Source organism: Ischnura elegans, chromosome 2 (assembly GCF_921293095.1).
Source record: "Ischnura elegans chromosome 2, ioIscEleg1.1, whole genome shotgun sequence".
In the NCBI taxonomy this organism is placed as follows: domain Eukaryota; kingdom Metazoa; phylum Arthropoda; class Insecta; order Odonata; family Coenagrionidae; genus Ischnura; species Ischnura elegans.
The window spans coordinates 30,818,803-30,835,156 of record NC_060247.1 but is presented as its reverse complement, the minus strand read 5'-3'; the positions used below and the strand labels follow the sequence as shown (position 1 = coordinate 30,835,156).

At 37.0% G+C, this 16,354-nt stretch overlaps 3 protein-coding genes and 1 long non-coding RNA gene across 11 annotated transcripts in view; 3 read left to right on the top strand and 1 right to left on the bottom strand.

Moving 5' to 3' along the window:
- LOC124153524 (short-chain dehydrogenase/reductase family 16C member 6-like) overlaps positions 1-1,917 on the top strand; it is a 139,300-nt gene extending 137,383 nt beyond the window's left edge. For all 3 annotated transcript variants that reach the window (XM_046526744.1, XM_046526746.1, XM_046526745.1), the window contains exon 7: positions 1,184-1,917. In XM_046526744.1, coding sequence (XP_046382700.1) covers positions 1,184-1,253 — 70 coding nt within the window. In that variant the 3' untranslated portion in view covers positions 1,254-1,917. The remainder of the gene's footprint in view (positions 1-1,183) is intronic.
- Positions 1,918-3,383: 1,466 nt separating this feature from the next.
- On the top strand, positions 3,384-5,457 carry LOC124153523. Its single transcript, XR_006863674.1, has 2 exons — positions 3,384-4,034; positions 4,852-5,457. It is a non-coding gene; the product is annotated as an uncharacterized LOC124153523 (long non-coding RNA).
- On the bottom strand, positions 5,237-14,353 carry LOC124153521 (protein FAM8A1). 2 transcript variants are annotated; one of them, XM_046526743.1, is made up of 5 exons: positions 13,968-14,353; positions 13,806-13,883; positions 13,618-13,738; positions 9,675-9,804; positions 5,237-5,815 (listed from the first exon to the last, which is right to left on the bottom strand). In XM_046526743.1, exons 1-5 carry the CDS (start codon positions 14,152-14,154, stop codon positions 5,477-5,479), a joined length of 855 nt encoding a protein of 284 aa, XP_046382699.1. In that variant the 5' UTR covers positions 14,155-14,353; the 3' UTR covers positions 5,237-5,476. The 2 variants fall into 2 exon arrangements, with proteins under 2 accessions (XP_046382699.1, XP_046382698.1); XM_046526742.1 differs by having other exon boundaries at positions 13,806-14,353.
- Positions 14,354-14,506: 153 nt separating this feature from the next.
- LOC124153520 (rho GTPase-activating protein conundrum) overlaps positions 14,507-16,354 on the top strand; it is a 230,020-nt gene continuing 228,172 nt past the window's right edge. For all 5 annotated transcript variants that reach the window (XM_046526737.1, XM_046526739.1, XM_046526736.1 and 2 more), the window contains exon 1: positions 14,507-15,084. The gene's annotated coding sequence lies outside the window, so the exon portion shown is untranslated. The remainder of the gene's footprint in view (positions 15,085-16,354) is intronic.

Here is a 16,354-nt window from a genome sequence, read left to right as displayed (position 1 = left end):
TGGCATTAGCATTCGCGAATGCTTGATCTTCTTTTGTTCCTCGGGCGGCTGAAAGCAGTCGTCAGCATACCTGCACGTCCATGAGTTGCAAGAATAGAAAGCATTTGATGGAACACACCATGGCCAAAAAACACCAAACACGTCTAAGAGAGAAAATAAAAATAAAGGAGTAATATGAGGTATATTGGCTATTATTTGCACCACCTCCGGTAAAGCGACAATTCGCTATAGCGAGTGTTTATTGGTGCACCGTGGGGTGTCGTTTTATCGAGGTTCCACTGTATATAGCTTATTTTTCATCAATTGAATAAGTTTGCAGAGGTCATTCCATGAAAGAAGGTGTCTTTTAGCTTACAGTGGCATTACATACTTCCTACCCAGTAGCCTAAAATATGATAGCTATGAAACATTGCTGATGCTTCAGCCAGTTTGAAGTAACCATAGGGGTATGTTATTCGCAATGAGGTCTAGATATCTCAGAAAGCTTGTTTCTAGCCAGTTAATTGCTGTAAAATAGTCAACTGTTTTATCACCACTTATATTGTTGAAATTTTTAGTACCATTTTCTCAGCATAAATGGGAAGGCGAGAGAGTCGCTTCAAGGGCATTATATTCCAAGCTTCAACAATTGTGAAGAAGAAAATCTGAGGTTCAATTATCATTTTGTAGCAATTTCATGCAGCATAATGCTGTTATTAAACTTATGTGTTGCACGTACGGGACCGCCAACCATTTTCGCTGAAGGGAGATATAAGATTACTCTACCCACTTAGAATGTTCTGTAGACATGCCTTGTAAGTGACTCAATGCAAATTTCGAATGCATCTAGGGAACTTAAAATGCTAGAGTTCTAAACAAAAACTCCAAGGCCGAAGGAGAATTCGTGCGTAAATGACCGATTTCCTCTGATTTTCCCCGCTTTACTTCAGAATTACTGATTCATTAAAGAGATAGTATTTAGTGCTTTCTGTCATATTCTGTGATATTATTCTTGCAATCAAGCCAAACTTAGTTATGTGTGAGTTGAAAGAGGGAAGTTTGATGCACAGGTGCGGTGCGTTTGGCATGTAAAAAAACATCTGCTCCTAAAAAGGTGTACTTTAGTGTTAAAAAGAGTGTTTTAATGATCAATACTTCTTTTTCACTTACTAAAAATTTCATCTTTTTCATGTGCCCATGGAAGATTATTCCCCTCCAAAATGGTCCATTTGATCAAGGATTTTGTAGACAGTGGATGCGAAGCACATACATAGGAGTTCTAAAACCTGGATGAAATGGATGAAGAATCCTCCTTAATTTCCAATGTTTGAAAAAAAAATTGGGATGTATTCCTCCTGTGAATGGTGAATGTTCCCTGCTTCATAAGTTAATGAGGAATGTTTGAAGTTGGATTTTTAATAGTGTGTGTGGTTACTCCTATTGAACTGGGGTGCAGTCGTCCTAATTAAAGCAGCCCAGACCCCCAATGCTCCTAAGCATTTCTGAGATGTTATGGCTGTGAGAAGTTTTGTATTATTATTTTTATGAACAGGTATGTGAAGTGAAATTAGTGGTATTTATGTTTAAGATGTTCAATTTTAACAAATTTGTGCAAGTTTTACGAAAGTAATGTGTATGTTTTGTATGTACTTGAATGTATTGTAATATAATAATGTGCATCTTATTTTGCTATTGATGATGCACATTATCTCAGTTTTCATTGCATTTAAATTCTATTTTTGTACTTCCTATTATTGTTACTTAAGTGTTGTCAAGTTGATTGTATTTTTATCCTGGCGAATCTCTATCGTGCTCAGCCAAATATCCTAACCCAATGTAAAATTTGGCACAACATACAATCATGAACTACAATCTCAATATGATTTTGTATATTGATAGCATAATGAAATATCAATAAACGTAAAATTACTTCACTTATGTCGAGAACCTGAATATTTTTAAAACCATTTTTTAACATTAGGCATTTTAAGAGCCATTTTTATACATCTTTTTTAGTTTTTTCAAATCAAATTTTATATGTATACTTTATTGCCAAACATTCTGTGACGGATAATCTAGTCTCAAAATTAAAAAATTGTTAGGTTGATTCTGTGTCACCTAATTGCAATATTCTAAAAATAATATACCAACAAAAGTTCTATGCTTATCTAAATATAATTATGAATTAGATGATTGATCAGTTGCAACACTAATGGCAAAGACATCCAATCCAAATGCAATAAAACATTGACTCGTAATATAATTAGGTACATTCTTGAATCTTATGATGTTTGAAATGATTTGTTAAGTATTTATCACTTAACCAGAAAAGAATTTAAATCCAGTTGCTCAAAAGCTGTCAATGAAATTATTCATATCAAGTCACATTAGATCACAGCTATGCAATGAAAACATTTTTACAGGCTCCACATTTCCATATGCTAAGTCCAGCACTATTCAATAAAAAGATTAGGGCAGGAGAATAGTTACACGGCTTTTTGTTTTATTAACTTGGCGATCTGAAATATTTAGTTCTCAATCTACCATTGCTAGAGCCACCATCAATCATAGGTCCTTCCTATGCATAAATTATACCGGCAAGAGTTAGGTTTGGTAGATAATTCACTATCTAAGGAGGGGGAGTTTTTTTTTAGTAAGTGTCAGGATGTTACTGCAGTCTTGATCACCACAGCATGTGGCATCTGTTTCACAGGAATTTGTAGTTTGTGAATTAGTGGACAGTTTACAGGACGATGTTGTATGTATTAGGCTGACAAGACAAGAAGTCTTTCGTACCTTATTCTCACTCTTGGCTAGTCTATCTTCATGCTGCTGTCCTTGCCCTAAGGAACTTGCAATATCAATGCCTCCTTCTGTTGTAGTAAATTCTTCCCTATAGACTATCTATAATCTCCTCATCTCCATCACTGCCAACTTTCGATAAAATCCTTTTCCATTGTTATCAGGGCCAATGGTACCAGCGTTGGGTTCCATCTTTATGTATTCTTGCCTTCTCCAATCAGAATTGACCCAAAATGACCACCAAGGATATATAATGCTGGCACTCAAACCCAGGGGCGCAGCAAGGAATTAAGGCCGGGGGGGTTTAGGTGCAACTGATACCGGTGTGTGTGGGGTTGTGGTATACCCACCAGGATAAGCGGTAGGTACGAGATTAATAAATTGCGGAATTATAAATGGTTAAATGGTTCAAAATGGTGTTTTACCATTTTGAGGGATTAGTTCTGAGGGATATTTTATTAATTATTATACTACTCTATTAGTTATATCAATCCAATTAAGTAAACTGGATAAAACTTAAAAATTTCTCTGAGCTCTGGGGGGGGGTTTTATCCCCCAAACCCCCCCCCCCCCCCTTGCTACACCACTGCCCAACCCTGGCATCATCGGCCCTGGTGATGAAGGAAAAGGATTTTATCGAAGCATCAGCAGTGATAGTGATTGAGGGGATTACCCAGATGAAATCCTGAGAAGAATTTGCAGCTGCCAGTAATTGAGGAACAGCCAAAACTAAAAAATTACCTGCTTTACGGAACATGCTGTTTTAATATGGGTCGAACAACTTGGGTTTCATTCACAACTTACCTACGTATTTATCACCCAACAAATTTTTATGCAATGAATGAGCTGAATTAAACGAAAGCACAGTGTTTTGAAACATCAGCAATCGGGTGAATGGTGTTAGTAAAAAAAATTACGCATTATGACATTGAAGAATTTAATTTAATATAAAACTCAATTCAGCTGTAGTTTGTAGTCAGTTCAATTGTACCATATTGCCCCCAACCATAGCCTGAATACGCACCTCTCCTTTAGCCCCTTCCCTTCACCCTTTCTTTTGTTTTTCATGTGACACCATCCTGTGGACTCTCCTTCAGCCTTCTACTGTGTGGTTCTGCTGGAAGTTTTTGACATTGCCCCTGACATTCAACTTCCAAGGGGTCAAATGAAGTAGTAAGATTTCAAGAGGGAAGGTATTTGCAAGATAGGGAAGCAGCACTCAGTGATTCAACCCATAGGTTGATTATGGATAGGTGAGGGTACATAGATCTCATCCCAAACTTAGCCATAGGGGCAAGAATACCCCACATTCAGGGTAGGGGGGCCAGTTCCTTTCCCTGGGTCACCTCGCAATTTGAGGATGTAATTTGGGGAGGGTGTCTGAAGGCTTCACCTGGGATTTGAACTTGGGACCCTTGTATCAGCTGCCAAACACTTAACTCAACAGGCTACCATGCTATGCAGGGCACCATATTTACTAGAAATACTCTGCTTCACTGGCTGGTGTGGAGATGTTTTCATTTTCCTTATGATGCGTAGAAGAATTTTTGTTAGGAGATATTATAATGTGCTGAGTTTTAAAATGATTTTTTTTTAAATATTCAGGAAGTTTTAAGTGTATTGAACGAAGTACCTATGAACTAAGCCTGTTGAAGACATGAATGGGAGGTCTGTGTATGATTTTACTAGCATAGGATAGGAGTTTTTTTGCATCCCGAGGGTTAAAAGGCTTTCCTGCTACTAGGGTTTTTATAATACATAATTACACACCAGGAGCTGATGTGTATTTTGCTGGTTTAGGGGCTGATAAAGCTCAAACTTCATGGAGGTTTGCAGCTTCTAATCTGCCAGGGCAGGTGTGTGATTTTATCAGAATCGTAGAAGAGTCACTTTAAGTTTGCTCAGGGTTGCTATGTTTCCTCAGCTATGTATGTTGTTGGGTGGAGTCGACATCTAGACTTTAAGAAATAAATTGAAGAATTGCATGATAAAGAACAGCAGGTTCAATTGATTCAATTCAGACAGGTGCAATTGATAAGGACAATTTCATGCTTTGCATTTTTTCTGCAGATCAGCTGGGACATATCTGGCCACAACAAGCCCAATGGGGAACATGCTCCCTATCACATTGCAGCGCTGGTATTGGAAACCAATTTTATAAAATCCTTGGGAGCAAAGGTTCAAATTCAATCAATGACGCAATTATAAAGGCCTTAATATTACAAACTCTGTGTAGTATTAAAATGCTAGAGTGGCATGTTGAGATAAGATAAGAGTAGTGACAAAATATTATCAAAATTCAAATCAATGAAAGTTCAGGATTTTGACTGCCATTCTGAAGCACACCTCATCATAGACAACTCGTAAAGAGAAAGAAAAATTTAAACTGGAGAGAATAAAAATTGATAAAATCGGTTGAGAACATCCCAGATCATGCGGAATCAAAATAAAAGAATACTGACATAATTTTTTATTAACATTCATTTTTATATTTACAGTCATAATTCAACACATACATAAGCCATAAATGTTTAATGTTATAACATTTATATGGTATCACAACATCAGTTTCCAACTAATCAAATGTATTTGATTATTTGTCATGAAAGGTAGGATATTCCATTGTGATCCCTTAAAAGATTCATAACTTTTACAGGAACACAATCACTTGCATAATTACGGGCACAAAAAGACTTCAGTTCTGGTGCCTTGGGATCTCCTCGACCACAAGGGAATGAGAAATGTTATCATAAGCTGTGCGATTATGATTGGAAAAAAACATGGTTATACACACAGGGAAAAAGAATGCTAAACAGAAATTTTTGACTAAAGAACGGCACAAAGCCCACCAGAAACCAAGGTCACTGCCAGGGTGGACTCGGACATAAGTTCCTTCCCTGTTGCCAGACTGCTGACCCACAGGGTAGCTGACAGGAACTATATGGTCACTCATCACTACACGCAGTCCCATAATGCTCTTTCCTGGGGTTGCACCTCCAAGACGACCATTGCTGCCTCGGTATATACACATTGCCTACAGAAAAAATTGATGACACTCATTTAATAGTGAAACAAATGTTTAAGTGATGACCATTTAGCTTTAGCATTTAGAATTCGAAAAATTTTGGTGGTGGGATCCAATCTCTTTGGAGACTCATTTCTTTTGACTAGCGGTACTTCAGTGGTAGGTGTGAAGTGTAAGTATTCACACAAGCGCACCGGATGAGATATTTTCTAATGCTCCCGACAACTTTTCCCACAGAAGAAAGTGGTGTACGAAAAATGTGCCATTGTCAACTTCATCGCATTTACAATACTGTTCTGATGATTTCAATTCAAGTGCATTCATGTAAAGAAGTATTGACACCTTATAAATTAATTGTATATCCTCACAGGCCTTTTGTTAGTCTAATCAACTGATCTGGTAACCTGCATTTGTGCCTCATTTTCAATGCCAGGATATTTCATCACTCCCATTACTTCTTCCATGGTTAACTTGAAAGCAATACAAGCAGCTTGAATATCAACATCAGGTCATTCATTTGTGACAGGAAATAATAAGCTTCAAGTTTTGCCCATGATCAAAGTCTGGGTAATGCCTTAAATGTTGACATTAACTTCAGCATTCCCTACCCCATATGACTCCTAAGGTTAACATACCACCAACAGCTACCAACCTTTATAAATGTTTAATTTTGGTCTTTTATCATTCTTCGGAAGAAAAAAATTAAAGCATCTCTCCATTCTTGCTCTTTATTCCTCATTTTGTAATCATTGTCCAATGTACTATAAAACATAACCTCACAAAATACCTATGATGCTGTTAGAACGTAGGTTTCCGCGGCGATGGTTTGACCTCTGCATTTCTTCCGGGTTTCCTTCCGCGTCAGCTTGTTAGTAGACAACAGTTTCGCTGGCTATCCTGCCAGCGTCTTCAGGTCGAAGGTGGAAGGTCTGGAACCTTCGACCTGAAGACGCTGGCAGGATAGCCAGCGAAACTGTTGTCTACTAACAAGCTGACGCGGAAGGAAACCCGGAAGAAATGCAGAGGTCATACCTATGATGCTGTTTGGAAATGTTCCACTCAGAACCTTGTTAAGAAATAAATTATAAAATATTAAGGAAGAGAAGTCAAGGGATTATGCCTTTAACAAAGAAATTTTATTTATAAATGGATAATATCTAAAATGGCTGCTAAAATCTAAATAATAGCTTACAAAGAATTACATGAATACATTATTGATTTATTTCAAGTTTTATTGTGAGTCTCACCATACATAACAGTATATTCTAAAACCAATAACTTATGCATGAGATACACAAAATATGGAAAATGAGCTTTCCCTGTAGTAGTGGAATAAAACCAGATTATAAATTACAGCAATGACAAAAATCATGCAATAGCTCACAAGAAATATTCACAACTTGAAACTCTATATCAGCATAATCTACGAGGCCACCAAAATGGCAATTAAATCAAGCACCCACAAGGGACATGTTGGACAAACATTAAAGAGAAATTGATAAAGCTTTTTTCTTTTTCTTACACTTTCTGCCCTCCTCAGAAACAAAAAGGCACGAAAAATGCATTTTCACTTATGCTTCCCTTTCTCTTTAATACAACCGAATGTAAGCATATGCAAGCAGAAGAGGATTGTAGCTGACATTATGTAACCAAGACCAAATATCTGTGTGTTTTTGCCTACCTGCTATTGATGTGACATCAGTGCATAAATAAATATCAATAGTTAAATAAACTTAGCAACAATTAGAGCTGTAAACTGAGGTAACACGCTGATTCCACACACATCCTGATAACACTCTGTAGTGAATCCATAACTTTTCAATGCTGTTCCTCCTACAAATACTCTATTGTTAGAGATATGTGAATATATCACTTTCATTTTAATTTTATACCATATTCAATTACAGTTTATAGCATTTTGTAGCATCTATTTTTTTTCTTTATTTTCATACTGTATCACTAGTATTTGACAACAAAGCGAGATGAAAAACATTAATTTTAAATACTACTGAACAGTTGAAATAATTATGGGATATAACAATAATAAATTAAGGAATAAGATATAAAGTAAACAATTAAAAACGATATTAATATCCTGAATATAATTCATACTAGTTGAACATCAACATTGAACAAGTTTCGACACTCTCATCCTTCAACTGGTTGTGTCTGTCAGTCACAACTAGATTGTACTGGCTGAAAAACCTCTCTGCATCCACAATGCTAACTGGTATTCACATTGTAAGGAGTGCAGAATTACCAAACCCAGTTTTTTCTCGGCAGATGGCAAGAAATATTTGCTTAACATCGCAGAATCTACCAGCGTTCTTTCCCAACCTCTCTAGCAGCTGCCAATGAAAATACAAATAACTATCAATGAAGCTTTAAGGCCCAACATCCAGTGGCATATCGGGGCTCGGCTATAATTTTACGAATTTTGCCATTGACAAGGCAAAATAAAAGTCCAGTCATCACACTTATGTTGCATTAATTTTGCAACGCGATTTTCACGTATCGCTATCTACTATGTATTTGAAATAGGTACCAAAATGTGGCAACTATCATTCAAACTGGCAGCAGGACTACAAAAATCAACACACAATAGAATCCAAAACTCATCCCTCTCTGAAATTCAAAACCTGCATGTTTTTTTTACAGCTAAATGGCACACTTGGTGAGACAAGTTTAAAGAGACATTCTACACTACATGCATCAAGAAAAACATTTGACAGAGCCGAACACCTTTTCCAGAGAATGGAGTCAGGCGTGTTTAATTAAAATTCCAAAATCTTTTTTAGCAAAGCATCAACTTGAGGAAAAATACCACTGCTGATTTAATAAGAATATTTTGAAGTTATTGAATAAAGGACGTAGGATGGATGATTTGGGTTAATGGGAGACTATACAGCAGAATGTGAAAATGTGAGGTAATGATATATGATGTCCAGAATTTCAGGGGATATGTTGGTTGCCTGCACTCAATATGTGTTGTTGATTTACATGCATCTAAGGTCCTAAGATAAAATAAATGTGGACTTTCAATTTCTTCTAAGTAGAGATGCAGTTAGTATGGAACCAATTACTATAGTACCAATGAATTACTAGTAATAAAAATAACCTGTCCTCAAAGATCACTATATTTTCCAAATTTCTACAAAATTTTGAAGTCTAAAGCTAACGCTAGCAGGTAGCAATGGTTAAATTTACATAATTTGAAAACTCATTGCATCTGAGATCCTGATATAAATTAACATCATCTTCGTGCATAGAAATTTTTTTCTAAAAAATAAAGGCTCTTTTTTTCATTCACTTGAATGGACACCTACTGAGCTATTTTATTATATTCTAATTCTGAAAAACTCTTTAAGTATATCACACTTTTAAGTTTACATCAAATTATAGGAATCATGATTTCATCATGGTTAGTAAAAATCTAGGAAAACAAATTAATGCTCATATTATGATTATGCAGTATAGCATAAAAAAATAATTAGAGGTGGGACCTGAAGCAGACCTGTTTTTTTACCAATTCTTCACTATGCCATTAGAGTTAAGTCACCGAAATTGTCAAGGCAATACTTTTTCTTTCACTTATTAAGTGATTATATATTTATCATCATGCAACAGATGTAGCAATCAGCCAATTTTCCCACAAAAATGAGATGGAAAATTGGCGTGGCCCTATCAGCACATGTAAATTACACATTGCCCACTAATGATACACTAAAATATCTGATAAAATATATGACAGATATTGCTGAAACAGTTAGTTGCCAGACCACATCCAAATAAAAATTTGAGTATTCAGGAATGGACAGACACAATTAATTAAAATTAAGTTTGATAATTCATTACATGTACTACTAACCTCAAAAAGGCAGGCCACAAAATTGTGAACTAGTTCCAGAAGGAAGAGCTCTGATAGCATATCAATAGCCATTTGATAGTCAAATTCATCATTTTGCTGGAGGTGATCAAGGTCATATTTATCCAGATCTCTGAAACCAAACTCAAAAATTAGTTGACATAACATAGAATTTGAATGACTATATTGACTGGTAAAAATATACAATTAAGGAATCACAAACGTTCCATTCAGAGATGTACACATATGCCATATGAATAGACGTAGTGAAACCATATCCTCTTTTCAAAATTACTTAGCAGCTATGATTACAGTTAGTGGTTTACAGTTCTAATGATTCACTCCACATATCAACTTAAAAAGATTATATCCTTAGGATCTACCTTTAGTCTCAATCTGGAATGACTAAGAAGAAAGTCAAAATTTTCCCTGATGGCTAAACACATTCAATGCGGGCCCCATTTTCATGGAAGTCGTCAGAATCGGCCGATAAAATAAGAAAGAATAAGCTCTTATAAAAAATTTTTTTTTAAAAACCAGCCTTTATATTTAGATTACAGGGGATGAGCAACGTTTATATATGACACAAAGCAAAAAAACTCAGTGACCCCGAAAAACCAAAAGTGACGTATTAAAAAAGTCACTATATTTATTAAATTTTCAGTGAATGGTAAGCCCCCTATGTTTCAAAATGCCACCCCTATGCTTTTAAATGCCTACCCCTATGTTAAAAATGCCACCCCCCTATGTTAAAAATGCCACCCCGTACGTTTTGGGGGCTATAGGTTGACTGGGGGGTGGTTAAAGGGGGGTTGGAGAGAAAAAGTTATATTTTCATGTATTGTCATCGGAAATGAAGAAGTGTGCAAAATTTCAGCGTTTTTGCTTCACAGGAAGTGAGTCAAATTTGAGTTACAAGATTTGTACCAGACAAACAGACAAACAAACAGACAGGTTGGTGAGTTGATATAAAGGCTGGAAAAATAGAGAGAGGTTTTCGTGCCATAACTTCCGTTAAAATACTGCTTTTTACAAGCGGCGCACACGGGTCGAAAGAGGAAAGCTTGATGAAGGTCATGCACACGATCGGAAGACTCGGAAGTGGATATTAGCCACATACGGAGGTGGAGAAAGGGCTCTCGACCCGACTAGCAGAGCACGTCCATTGAAGGTGCATAATATCTTATCTCAGCTTGGATGGGACCACGTGAATGGACGTGCTTCGCGCTGAATGTGTTAAAGGAGTTCCGTGAGTGATTTCAAGGCAAATAATGACATATTGCAGATATACTGGTTAATTTCTATCAAGTTTTTAGGTTAGTTCTTTTTAGCTAACCAAAACTTATTTAAAATATTGGAAACAGAGAAATCTAGCGGATCTTGGTAAGCAAGAGCCAACTATATTGATTCAATCCCAACAAGTTACATTTTTCAATAACAAAAATCCAATAGAAAGGAAGTAAACTATAGTTTTTCGCCAATCCGCTAATCAACTACCTAACTTCCAGAATACGGACGAAATGACACAATTTATCACACTCCAAGAAAGCAGAGAGGATGCAAGATACACGAAGTTACCTACTCTGGAGACTTTCCATCCCCACCATTCAAAAACCCTAAAAAAGGGCCCTTTCTTCCACAACCCTCAGTATTCCCACACTCACACACCAAACTCTACATGCAAACATAAAAGGATTTATTTAAACCTTTCACTGCAACTCACTCCCCAGAAAGCTACCCCTCACATGCAGCAGAAAAGTGAAGGGCTTGGTATGTAGGACAATAGACTCATTTCCTTCCTAGAAAAAGAGATGCTTATCTAAAAAAGTATGACGCACTAATGGCCTGGGTATAAGACAATCCTTCCCCGAAGGAGTGAGGGTATGGAAAAGGGAAAGTTTGTCTATGGTACACTTAAGGGTGAAAAAAAAGGTAGATTCACAACAGCAAAAGCATTAGCAGGGATGCCGACTTACAAAAAATATTGGGGTGACCCAAACTAGGGATCTTGCCCCGGGGAAATTTTATAAGTAGTGAGTTTTAAGTTTTTTAAGCATTTTAGAAGAGTCATATGATCAACAACTATAACCCTGATAAGGCGAATCTCGATATCTAGACACTACGGGGGGGACAAAACTCTTATAGAATATAATGTAATGTATCATAAACCCAACAAATTAAATGGAAAATTGTCTTACTTACACAATACAATTAAGAATTTTTGCTATGTCTTGCCTCAAACCATATATGATAATAATATCTTTAAATAACGTATAAATGCAAATTACCTTTTTCATCAATTCATTAACTTCCAGACCTGATTTTGTATTTATCAGGCATGCTAGATGCAGATATGAAGCAGTTTATTTGCACCAGGTTACTTTGAAAATCACAACCAGTAACATTATACACTATCATGCAAATAGAGGGCTATTTGATACCTCCACTGCACAAACGCTCAACAATCCCCCACCGAATAAAATCCACTCATCTAGTAACCCTAATAGTACTCGATGAGCAGATTTGATTCGGAGGTCCATTGTTGAGCATTTGTGCAGTGGAGATATCGTTATGTGCAGAACTATCTGTCCATACCTACTTTAAACACCATTACTTGAGTAAACTTTAAAATGAAGAGATGTTTTAGATGTAGCAAATGCTTTGTGCAACTTTATAGAATGATCTCAAAAATTCAAATAGATTTTGCAGAGTTTGTTTAATAACGTCATTTCACCAATGAGGCAACAGCTCATAATGACAACCTTCAGAAAAAATGTACATTGATAGGTGTGTACTGAATTTGTACTGAATGTCTTCATAGTGAGGTAGCTGACATGCAGCACAAGAAAAAATGCATGTTTACATACATTTTTCCTAAACGCATACATGATCAACTCCAGTTTCTGTCAATTATAACTCTTGCATATATTATGTACATGACTATATTATGAGATAGGTTTATTTTAGAACATTGATCTTTCACTAAATAAACATTTCTAGAAATAAGTCCCATGACCATTAATTTTTTCCTCGGAAATCGGCAATTTGTGGCGTCAAGGAACCAGATGACGAAGTCTATTTATTAGAAGTGTTGAAGCAACTTAAACCTAAAATATTTCAATTACTACAATCAGTGGCGGATACAGATAGGGGGTGCAGATTTACGCCCTTCCCTTGTGGGTTCGCCCGTATTGCCAAATATTGCAGAGCCACAATTGTGACTTTTTAAAATCATAATATGGCATTGTCTTTTATATGCGTACAATCGGTTTTATTAAAATTTTCTTTTACTCTGCCTGTGACATGTTTTTTATTGCGATAAAAGTAAAGGCAACTCAAGATATCTTTTGCACCCCCCCCCCCTTGAGTGTTTTCTGTATCCGCTACTGCCAACAACCATTACATACGTATTTTTCTAAAATAAGTACTGGCTACGAACTGATGGGTAATTGCAGCCTGATGGACGTCACTGGTACTGCATAATAAATCTGTCTTTCATCTTTTGGTGCGACCACCCAATGGAAAGAACACAGCCACACATACGACACGCTGATAAAATATAATCAACATGGCACTGAATTTCAGAATAATATGAAAATAAGAAGTGGATAGTAAGTAAAAATGCTATTATTGTGAACAGGCATGCTTCGACGGATACAATATGATGAAATTACGAGCATATTGATACGGAAAAGTAAGGTAGACCGCGAAGTATCATACAAAATAGGTAAAACCAAAAGATATATCAAATGAATTCAGTTTAAATTGCAACACAAACTACACAGTGAAAGTCCTCCGCAAAATCATATTATTTAGGTAAAGGTAGTCGGTATCATGGTAAATTCAATTAGAACCAAGAAATGCAAGGAAAACCTCTGAAATACACAGTAAGGGAAAAGGAATTAGAGGGTCATACCATAAGTTTAGGCATCAAAGCTCTACTTACATCACATCTAGAAAATCCACAGCAACAATCGTGATCAACAGTTTTGCCGAAAATAACAATAAAAAATCGAGAAACTCAGCCACGAATCTTTTCCAGAGCGGAGGTATTTTATAAATCACACCTGAAATCCACGAAATCAATGTAAATTAATGAATATTTTTCCATGTAATTCAGCAACAGCAACTCACCTTGATCCTCCTGTCTTCTGATGCCACTCGTTGCTGTATTATGAAACCCTACGTTGTTCCCGTCCCGCGAAGAGGACGCTGTTGTTGGAATAACATTAGGAATGAATGAAAATACTCCATTGCTACGATCAAAGGAACCAAATGGGAATTCTCCTCGCGAACCTGACAATTGGTGACTCATTAACATGTAAGGAAACCACGCAGAAACGCACTGCCACATATAGGCTTCCTGCAACCATTTTTCGAGAGCGTTTATGTATTCGGCAGTGTTCTCATAAGTTGGCTGGTGGGATTTTTGGCTTTTAACCTTGTCACTGGCCGATTTGTCTTCATTAGACGGAGGTTCCATATTAATCACTAACTAAAATGACTAATACAGCAATTTGCAAATACAATGAATACACGCCTATATGAACACATTTAAAGTTTGAGTGAACGGATACAATATCACCACTTCATACGTCACACATAATGAATTTTCTTTCCAGTTGTCCTCAGATAAAATAACCTCACGCATTACTTATTCATCTTGTTATCAAAAATAGCCTACTGGATGTCACTAGTGTCGCAAAACAAATCGTAGAGCCATCTTTCGGCAAAATTACAAACTACAACATCTTTTCTTGGTTAGTGCTGCCATCTTTCACTTCTCCCTCCTACTAAGCGCACCAACGCACCAACTCCAAATTCAGTGGCCTCGCTTGAATCGGACGAGGATCGAGTGGCATGTAGTTGTTGACCGAACAGAGTCTCGTGTTGGTCGGGTGGGAGGTCGATGCCAGAAGTTTGTTGAACATTTGAGGCTTGTACACGGCAATGAAAGTGGTTGTCTTATGCAGACTACCATAGGTGCAATTGATGCAATCTTTGGCTGATGACTATGTGCGCTGCCAGTGCAAAAACTGGGTGAACTGCTAGTTGTGGCTTAGGATGAAACTTGAGTGTTTGAACCTGTTGCTCATACTATCGGAAACTGATTAAGTTGGTGATCTTGAAGAACTAAGTGCTTTTATCGTGAAAAATTGTTGGGGTGTTTCTTGAATTGACTCGAGGCTCCGTGATATGTCATATAATGGAACCTAACAGTTGCATTTTCTTGGCGCTCAAACTTTGGGAAGATTAGTTTGTTGATGCCCTACTAGAAGAGTGTGTGTATGTGCTGTCGTGGTTTTGAGAACAATAAAAGGATAATATCAACCGAGATAAATTTTTTATCATTGGTATTTTCCATAGCGTGTTTACAAGTGCCTACCATATTCGAGACTGCATTTGAAACCCGGTGAGTACAATCTATATGTTTGTCTATTTCGCCTATTTCTTTAATTATTTATTCGAGCCGAATATATTTGAAAAAAAAATATTTAAAAAAATGATATACCATTAGGTGCTATTGAAAAGTTAACCATCGTTTTTTATATGTTTTACATCAAAGGGTAGTCCTTTGTTTACTTCTTGTCAGTGCTGTAGTTGGGCCGGTACGGCGTACCCCCTAAAATGCAAACTACCTTTTTAAATCGCTATAATAACATCGCAAATTTTGGGTGAGTACCGCCTAAATTTTTTCCCAACTACAGCACTGCTTCTTGTGTCTATATATGTGTGGCCTTGAAAGCAATTTGCTATAATTGAATAGGACCGTGGCGGCGATAGTTTAATTTTTGACGTATCAAGTGGTCCTTTCCACGTTCATTCGCTTTTTTTAAAAAAAGCTTTTGTCTGCTCGGCTCTCAAAATCCTATTTGGTGCATCTATGATTTGTGATCACATTCGTATGCTTGCCCAACGGGATTTTGTTCTGTTAAAATTTTCTGTCGAATGTGCATCTTGATGTTAATCTTACTTAGCAATTTTGATTGCTTTGCCGAACTGTCCAATTCAATCAGCATTGATATCTCGTGGAACTCTCCATTTCGGGGAAGGATGGTATTGGACCGTTATTTGAAATGTTTTAAGGGAAACAGATACGTATGTTTTTCTTTCTGTCACGGATATCTTGCGTTTTCTCTCAAGCCGTGAGGATTCCTTCTGGAGCACCGCTCGGCAAATACTTTCCATAACGCTAAGCATCTTTCATCGATCTGACGTTGATTATGGAGCATTATCACGAGAGTGGATGATAGCCTGCAGACTCAAAATCAGTAAGAAGGTACTTCAAACTTCAAGGCTGAAGGGAGCGGGTTCTGGGGTTCCAAACCCCCCTGAGAAGTCTGGGGGATATGCTTTTATGTGCACCCTCTCAGATGAACCTCCTGGAATGTATCCCCTTTTAAATCCCCCTCCAACTCCCAAATTTTCGCATACCCTGGCTCCTCTTAACTTGCTCTTGTAGAATTTATCGCGGAGTTATGTCTTATGAAGCCAGAAATGTGAGGCACCAATTCTATTCCAGTTAGGTTGGAATTCTATGCGTGAATTAATTTTTTTTAATTGACGGTCGGTTTTCGTCAGATGGCCGTTTTCAAATGGGTCGGTCGGTTCGCATTTTGTCAAAAGGTCTCCCGTCACCAGTACTCGAAATAATTATTGGCTATTTAGTGTGTCATTGGGCA

Excerpts from the sequence above, each read along its gene's own strand:
- LOC124153521 (XM_046526742.1), bottom strand. The coding sequence starts at position 14,154 with ATGGAACCTCCGTCTAATGAAGACAAATCGGCCAGTGACAAGGTTAAA. Across the intron at positions 9,805-13,617 it reads GTGGATTTTCTAGATGTGAT|AGATCTGGATAAATATGACC; the intron begins GTAAGTAGAGCT and ends GTTTGGTTTCAG. Across the intron at positions 5,816-9,674 it reads TTGTGGCCTGCCTTTTTGAG|GCAATGTGTATATACCGAGG; the intron begins GTTAGTAGTACA and ends TTTTTTCTGTAG.